Source organism: Etheostoma spectabile, chromosome 23 (genome assembly GCF_008692095.1).
Source record: "Etheostoma spectabile isolate EspeVRDwgs_2016 chromosome 23, UIUC_Espe_1.0, whole genome shotgun sequence".
Classification (NCBI taxonomy): Eukaryota; Metazoa; Chordata; class Actinopteri; order Perciformes; family Percidae; genus Etheostoma; species Etheostoma spectabile.
Window position 1 is genome coordinate 13,162,010 of NC_045755.1, and position 8,442 is coordinate 13,170,451.

At 38.8% G+C, this 8,442-nt stretch overlaps 3 protein-coding genes across 6 annotated transcripts in view; 2 read left to right on the top strand and 1 right to left on the bottom strand.

Annotated features, from left to right (window-relative positions):
• The window catches only part of ccdc59 (coiled-coil domain containing 59), a 3,966-nt gene extending 2,988 nt beyond the window's left edge, over nt 1-978 (top strand). Inside the window, exons 4-5 of one of the 2 annotated variants that reach the window (XM_032505350.1) lie at nt 501-609; nt 768-957. In XM_032505350.1, coding sequence (XP_032361241.1) covers nt 501-609; nt 768-935 — 277 coding nt within the window. In that variant the 3' untranslated portion in view covers nt 936-957. Of the gene's footprint in view, nt 1-500; nt 610-767 lie in introns of both variants that reach the window. The other variant, XM_032505351.1, reaches the window with a different exon arrangement.
• The window catches only part of mettl25 (methyltransferase like 25), a 15,827-nt gene extending 14,588 nt beyond the window's left edge, over nt 1-1,239 (bottom strand). Inside the window, exon 1 of the mRNA XM_032505339.1 lies at nt 1,233-1,239. The gene's annotated coding sequence lies outside the window, so the exon portion shown is untranslated. The remainder of the gene's footprint in view (nt 1-1,232) is intronic.
• A 268-nt stretch (nt 1,240-1,507) lies between these two features.
• cracr2ab (calcium release activated channel regulator 2Ab) overlaps nt 1,508-8,442 on the top strand; it is a 14,341-nt gene continuing 7,406 nt past the window's right edge. For all 3 annotated transcript variants that reach the window (XR_004327775.1, XM_032505334.1, XM_032505335.1), the window contains exons 1-7: nt 1,508-1,761; nt 2,622-2,992; nt 4,587-4,698; nt 5,688-5,874; nt 6,005-6,151; nt 7,389-7,479; nt 7,734-7,829. Coding sequence is in view for 2 of the 3 variants with exons in the window: in XM_032505334.1 (XP_032361225.1) it covers nt 2,840-2,992; nt 4,587-4,698; nt 5,688-5,874; nt 6,005-6,151; nt 7,389-7,479; nt 7,734-7,829 (786 nt within the window). In the remaining variant the exon portion in view is untranslated. The remainder of the gene's footprint in view (nt 1,762-2,621; nt 2,993-4,586; nt 4,699-5,687; nt 5,875-6,004; nt 6,152-7,388; nt 7,480-7,733; nt 7,830-8,442) is intronic.

Consider the following 8,442-nt stretch of genomic DNA (forward strand, 5'->3'; position numbering starts at 1 on the left):
TATATATATATATATATATATATATATATCTCTCGCTCAATTGGAAGTTGCTTTGGATAAAAGCATCAGCTAAATGACATGTAATGTAAAGTTGTAGCAATCATCCTCTTTCTAGATTCGAATGAAAGGCAGGATTTGAAATTAAATTAAATAAAACCCTAGTTTAAGTTTTCATCTTTTGCTAGCTACTGAATATGAAGTATAAAAGAAAGAGATGCATCTCTTAAAAATACCAATATGTATGTATATACAAACTATGTTGTATATTTTTTTCCCATAATTATTGTTTATTTCAAATAAATGTTTAATATGTTTGTTTATGTATGCACCAACAACCGAGCACACTTCTTGTAAGTCTTACTTACTTGGCATTAATCCTTTTCTGATTCTAAGTATGTATCATCATGCATTTTCAGTATTTGTTTTATTCTTCTACTGTTAATGTTTTCATGCAATTTGGGAAATGCAGAGTAATACTTCTTCGTAATATTCTCTTCTAGTCTTCCAATGAGCAACCGCATGAGGAAGAAAATGCTAAAGAAGACGTCCTACCAGAAGACAAAAGAGGAATTTGAATCAATCACAGAAAAACGGAAAAAGAAGAAAGAGGTGAAGTGTTTATCTTTAATGTTTATTGTTATTACCCATGAAAAAAAGGCACAAAATTAGTTCACAGTTTTAGTTTTTTGTGACATCCAATTACAATCTGACTTTCTGCTTACCGGTTGTCTTGTTCTTTTTGCATTTTTTTTTTGGTGAAATTCCAGGAATACATTAAGAATAACAAGCAGAGAGAAGAAGCCATTCAGAAGTACAAACAGAAAAAGGCGGAGACGTTTCAGATGCTCAGCAAAAAGACCAAGAAAGGACAGCCCAATCTCAATCTCCAAATGGAGTATCTGCTTCAAAAGATCACCCAAGGAACTGGGAAATGACTCCCCAAGTTAAAGCTGTAATGGAGAAAAGACTGGACCTTCACTTTTTTGACTATGGTGTCACAAAAACAGAGTTTTAAAAGATTACCTGAGGACATTCAGGATTGTGCTTTTCACACTCTTTTTAGTGGTGCTTTATACTTAGAGTGGTAATCTCCAACCAGATTGTCTCTTTACGTCTGTATCACGGGTTTTCTGTTCTGGTATTTCGCCCCAGAGTAGCACATTTTGTGGGTCATTTTAATCTCAGACCACCAGATGGCATTGTAAGACATGAAGAGATGTGAAAACGTATACCGTACATGTAAGATATTTTTGAATCAATAAATGTTTTAGCTTACTGTAAAGAGCTGTTTATTTCAAATGGCCAACACTTTTTCCATTGTGGCTAATTACAATGAAAAAAAAAGCATTTGATTGTCAGTAAAGTAGTATCAGTAGTCAACTCATTTTGCTTTTATAAACTCTTAAAATTACATTCATTTTCTAATTCAACTTTGTTAATGCCAAAACGTAATGCTCTTTTCAATAATCACGTATTGAGTCTGCTGTTGTCATAGATACAGGCGACATAAACATGTTGCAAACATGTAGCTCGCTTAAAGAGAGTTCACACTGCAACCTTCTCTCTCATTGTGGGAGCAATGTGTGAACACAGGCTGCTAAAGCCTCCGGCCGCTTCCTCATGACATCACATGGTTGCAGAATGACTTCCCTAACGTTCATCTGTGAGGCGAGACTTCCGAAACACAGAGCACGGCCAGTGGTCTGTTGATACTGAGAGTGGAAAAAGGCTTCACTTTCCTGTGCTCTTCATTTGTAAAAGGTAAGACATTTCCTTCTGTTGCTGGTTTATTTAAATGAATTTGTAGTTCATTTTAAGTATGTTTAGGCTGTATCTGGTTAAAGTAGGAAGGTTGGGAGCAGAAAGAATTTGCCACAAGTTGTTTGTTGTAGAGAAAGACCCAATGCTTTCCTTGTCCATACTGCATATTTAGAAGATTCTAACTTTTTTTTCACAGTAATACACTGCAAAGGGTAACACTGTTGAGGCCTGTGCAATGAGGAGAATGTATTTGTGTTCAAAAAGTCCTTTGAGGATGCTCAAAGGAGTGTCATGTTTTAAATGTCTAATTTACAGTCTTTAAACATTACGTTTTGTTTGCTGCAAAGCTGAAAGCCAGCATCTTACTAACGAATAAAACACACTTTTCCATCACTAGAGGTTAGTTCACATATCTTGACTTTAAAATCTCTTATCTGCTTCTTATATTTCTACAAACTGTACCTTGGCTCTTAACTGCAGATAAGACAGTACTTTAAAAACTTGTTTGAGTCATCATGAAGTTGTGATGACAAAAACAAGAAACCACTGTTGGACGATTCACAATAGCTTTGATTTTTAGCTGTGACTCAGCCTCTTGGTTCCTGCAGTCTTGCAGGCATTACGCTGTCATGTGTTCTGTATGGCTGGGTATTAAGATAATCCTTTACACTGTGTTTACATACCTTTGTGAGGTACTTGTTCCTGGCTTATTAGGAAAGGGATGTACTGTATAGTAAAATGTGGTACCGTTGCAATAATGTTCTGATTACTTGTGTAACCAGGCATTTCCCCACTAGTTTTCTCAATCTGTCACTTTTAGCTAAAATGTGTATTTGTACTGTTTCCTCTCTGTCTCACAGGACCTGCAACCAGTTTTGAGTGTATTCATTAGCCACAATAAGTTATCAGTGATCTCATCATCTAATGCTACTTCCTGTCTCTATCGTCATGGCGACTGTAAGAGCCCCAGAGCACAGGATACAGGGCCAGTGAAGAGGCCTAATGTCTGATTGCACTGCTGACTGCAACTGAAGTACATGCAACAAACACACCGTGCTGCTTCTAAATAATCCCAGACATGGAAGAGAAAGGCAGGGTGAACGGCTTTGGCCTGAGCCCAGGGAGGAGGCGCTCAGACTGGGGTCAAATTGCCCTGTTGGACAAGACCAAGGAGTTCTTCCAGACCTGCGATGTGGAGGGCAAGGGCTACATTACCCGCACCGATATGAGGGTTAGAGAAGCTCTGTGTGTGTGAGTGATGCAAACTTTGTATTTGCAAAGTTTGCACACTATTGGAGATCTAAGATGTCCAGGTTGTCAGGAGAGATATTGATTTAAGAGCTGCAATTTGGGATTTATTTGGGAGATGAATCTGCTAAATATCGATTAATAAATGTCTTGTTTGGTCTTTTAAAGAGACAGACATTTTTGAAAAATGGCCATTACAAGTTCTTGACGCTCAAAGTTATGTCTTGAGAATGTTTTTTATTGTCCAAAAAACAGTTCTAAACAAAGATATTCAATTTACTATCATATAAGACAACAAAGCATAGACATTATGCACATTTTAGGGGTATGGAACCTGCACGTTTTGGCCTTTTATTTTCCAAAGATGTTGCCGTTTAATTTTCTGTCAATCAACTAATTAATGAATGGACTGCTTGTTTCAGCTCTTCATTTCTACTTTAAAGAGCAAACATTCTCTTTAGAGAGGTTTGTTTTTCCTAGTCAACCTCATTCTTTAGTTTCACATTATTACTTTTTAAAATCTGCTGATGCTCTGTGATTACATTAAGCCGCCGCTAAGAACAATAGGTCGAAGAGGACACGCATTTACCTGTGGCATAATTAAGTGTCCCGTGGTGCTGTAATGTAAATGGCAAGCAAGAAACACTTAGTGCCACAGCTGCCATTATCGCATGTTTCTGAGATTATTGTTTTTTTTCCCGTTATATCACCCTTGCAAAAGAAAGCTCTTCAACCACTCAACACACTCAAACAGCCGGTGAAGTGGCAAAGTAGCACCATTAATGGAAATGTTAATGAGTATAGATTCACCTAACTCTTAAGCACACACACTCATTTTACTGGCAGAAACAATACACTCAAGCCTCTTCAAAGCGCCAATAATGTCCAAGCTGTGTTGTCAGTTAATTAGGATAGGGCCCTCATGAGCAGCATGCCTTTTGTTGGTGCTGTTAGCGTTGAGCTTTTCCAAGAAAAGCTTTGTTCTGTGACATATAAAGCAGCCACTTTGTGCCAGTGCTTATTCCGCGCTAGGTCTGTTTTAGTTCTAACAACACAAAGCCAGATATGACAGAATAGCTCAGACTTTGCAGGTAACATTTATTGATACGATACCAGTTCTAGTGTTACTACTAACTGGTTTCTGATGTAACTCCAAACCACATTGGACACACACACAACATCACTCACCCACCACACTCTGAGTTTTGCCTCCTACCATCTGGAAGGAGGTAAACCTACCGAAAACATGCCAGGTCTAACCGACACCTGAGATCATTTGTACTATCAGCTGTTGGGTTTTCCAACAAACTATATCTTATATAGTGTATATATAAACTATATCATCTGCCATCCCTGCTCATGTCACAGCACATATTGTTTGCATATTTTCTTCATTTTTTAAGTATAGTGTACATGTGTATTTATGTTCATATCTACTTATCTCATGTTTTTATGTGTTTTTGTGCAAATATGTATGTGTTGGCTACTTGTTGTCATGTTTTGTATTGCTGATAATTCCTGTTGGGTTCAGTACGACAGCATTTAAAATGTCCTGCGTGTTTCTGTTTTCCTGGCAGAGGCTCCACAGAGAGCTGCCTCTGTCTGCGGAGGAGCTGGAGGATGTGTTTGACTCTCTGGATACAGACGGCGCGGGTTACCTCACGCTGGAGGCATTCTCCTCTGGATTCAGTAGGTCTCCTGCCGTCAGAGGCCTTTATTGCAGCTTTGGTCTAAAGATTAAATGACACTATGGTGCTGTGGAACATCAAGAAAGTTATTCAGATAGTTGCTTTCATGGAAAATAAAATACATGGTATGCCTTTTGTTTTGTCTATAAATGTTTAAAGCTAGACTGTAATTTTTAGCTGAACAGAGGCCACTTTAGCTAAAAGTGAAAATTAAAGGACAATAATGCATGCCCAAACATAGTGTAACAGAAACACAAGGGTCATAATGTCACTGAACGCACTTATGTCAGTTACACAACATCTATGTAAAGTTTGTATTTGTATTTTTTATTTGCAAAGGACAACACACATTAGTCAACAGTTCTGTAAATGCACCTGTGTTAGCCAGTTGGTTAATTTTCAACCGTAGTACTACGGTTTTTGTTTGCTAACAATTGCCAATATAAGCCACCACAAGCTACTTTATTCCCTTATAATGCCCATATTTAATGCATTGTCCATATTTAATGTTGATCTTTAAACTTTATCATTGCACTATTGGACTTATTTGCACTACCACCATGATACACACACACTCTGAATCACAGGGTCAGTCCCTGCCCTGTCATTGCAAGCGTCTCATGCTTATGCATCCCTTAGTTCATTCATGTGGATTTTCTATCTGGTCATACATGTAAGTTAAGGCTGCAGCCGCAAAAAGTGTATTGTATCAAGCAAAGGTGTGTTTTATTTATTTGTGTTAAAAAATGTTATTTATTTTTTCCAAAATTACAAAAGTCTCACTTTAAAATTATAAGCATTAAGTGCCTCTGCACAATTGCTAAATAGGAAAGATGACAGTATGTTCAGCCCCGGCCACAGTGTATGAATGTGTGTGAATGGTGAATGTTCCCTGTAGATGTAAAAGCGCTTTGAGCAGTTGTTAAGACTGGAAAAGCGCTATATAAATACAGCACATTTACATTTAAAAAAGCTGTGGGTGTGTCTCAGGTCAGTTCCTGCATGGCCGGAGGATCTCTGTGACCGATGACCAAAATCAGGCCTCTGGCCCTGTTGTTAGGGCCAAGGAAGCCCTTTATCAGAGCCAATGGGAAGCCAAGCTGTCAGGAGTTGACGAGGAGGAGGGCCACTTCTGTATGCTGCTGGAGAGCCTGGGGGCCAGTAATGTCTTTGAGGAGTGAGTGTTATCACTGCAAGTCTTTAATCAATACGTATTTCGATGTGTTTTGTGCTCAAAATCTTGCTGCCATAATTCATACTTGATAAAAGAAACCCACTTTATGTCTTCTCCTTTTCCCTCTCTCCAGTCCAGGCGAAGTGCGCAGTCTCTGGGCCCAGCTCAGGCGAGATGAGCCTCACCTCCTGTCCAATTTTGAGGAGTTCCTGGCCAGGGTCACCCACCAGATTAAAGAAGCCCACCATGAGAGGAAAGAGATGGAGAGCGCCCTCCAGAGGTAGTACGGCAGAACACACATGCACTCATAAAGAGAGTATTCACTTCAACTGTGGTGTCTTAGTCTTAGTCTGGGTTAAAAAGGCCACATTTATAAATAGGTTCCCACACTTAAATAATTTAATTAAGTACTGTATTTTATGTACCACAAATAGCAAATGTCCTTCTTTGTCATTTGTTGCCTGAAGGATCTGTGATACAACGGTGCATTTCTGTGCGTTTCTGTGTGTGTTTATATTACAGCCTGAGACTGTTTGCATGGATTTACCTGTAAATCTCTATAGAACGACCCCTTTATCCATGTCAAATGACCACTAATCTGGAGGCACACTCTAAAGTCTGACCACATTCTGCTGTTTTTTTTAAATCCATTAAAACAGTGCCTCAGGGGGCATGAAAGCAACTAGATATACAGTGTATATGTATATATATATCCACACTACCGGTCAAAGGTTTGGGTTCACTTAGAAATGTCCATTGCACCCCATAATAGACAGAATACCAGAGCTCAGTTGCATTGTTTTATTAACCAGTGCAGCAGCTTCAGATTATATTATGTCCTTACGTAACTGCAAACGGGTTCTCCAATGTTTTTATAGTTAGTTTTTTAAAATGATATCCGATTAGTAAACAGAATGTGCCTTTGAAAATTGGATGAATGGTTGCTGATAATGGGTTAATGTAGATATTGCATTAAATATCAACCACCCACCCAGATCAGCTGGTATTCTGTCTATAATGGCGTGGTATGGAAATTTGTAAGTGACCCCAAACTTTTTTTTGTGTGTGTATCTCATATGTCATGGTCAACATATTTCATGGATTCACAAGGAACTTGTTTGAAGGCAACGTCAAATTGCAGTTGTCTGTGTGCAGAGAATAGTGTGATTTTAGGCTGTTTGTAAAACATGCATAGTTTTCCCATGGCACTGCATGGTACTGGTTAACAGCTTGTTATTCCTCTAGACTTTACTAATTGGCTGTTTGGGTCTTAACAATTGTCAGAGGGAATGTAAATACTACTCAGTATTCTTTTGAAAAAATGAAACTCAGTTCCCGTGTGTCTGTAAGTGTGTGCGCTCAAGTATTTACATGTAATTACAGATACAGCCTTAAGCTCAACCCTAGACAACAATGTTGTTCTGTTCCTAGATATTATGTTATGTCGTACTTCACGTCTTTCATCTATTCACCAGTTACCTTAATAATTGTAACGTCTCTGCCGCCCCTTTGTGCAGGAAGGCTGCAACACATGACAGTGAGATCCGCTATTTATACGAAGAGATGGAGGCTCAGATTAAAAACGAGAAAGACAGACTGATACTGAAGGTAAAAGAGCTTAAACGCAAACAAAACCTACCAAAGCAGCATCTCCTTTAGCAACAAAATAACAGCACATAATGTCGGTATGGAGAGATGTTTAAAGTTGCCTTCCACTAGAAAATGTGTTTTGCTTATTGTTTTGCAACTTGGATGTGTGACGTTCATTGTGCAGAATTTGTATATGTCTGGAGGGGATCTTAATCATGTGCCTACTCCTTAACCATTTGACCTTTTAACCTTTTCTTCTTCTGGCCATGCAGGACTCTGAGCGTCTTCAGTCCCGCAGCCAGGACCTGGAGCACAAACTGTTTTCAAAGGAGAAAGAGCTGGAACTTATTTTCCAGAAGCAGAAAAGGGTTAGGAAGTGCATATTTACAAGTCAAGTCATGTCTATTTATATAGCACATTCAAAACAGCATAAGCTGACCCAAAGTGCATTACAACCAGGGCAGATGGGGTGAGATATGCCTTAATACATAGGCTACGTTTACTCGTGGCTATTTTCATAAGCAGACATTTCAACCTCTTCGTTTTCAAAAATTATATTGTGCACAGCTGTCAGTTTTCAGAATAGTGTTCGGTTACACATACCCATGTATATACTGTATGCCATCAATGTCATCAAGAGCATGTCAAACCTGTAGGTGGCCGTGTAACAAGAAGCTCAAGCCCACGTTGGCCAATCAGAATCCCAAAAATAGCAACAACATTAATGAATCCCTTCTTCTCTCTTCTTTTCCTCACTTTCTCAGCTGCTTAAACCTCCGTTTGTCTCAGTTTACGTGCAAACGTGCAAACAAAGATTTCCAAAATCTCCACTCTGGCCGGAGTTTTAAGAAAGACTCGTTTTCAGAGACGAATTAGCGTGTAAACGAAGAGCACAAATGAAAGGAAGTGTCTCAGTTATTCAAAATAACTAACGTGTAAACAGGGCCGTTGGCAAACAACAGCAGGCTACATTAAAAAAAA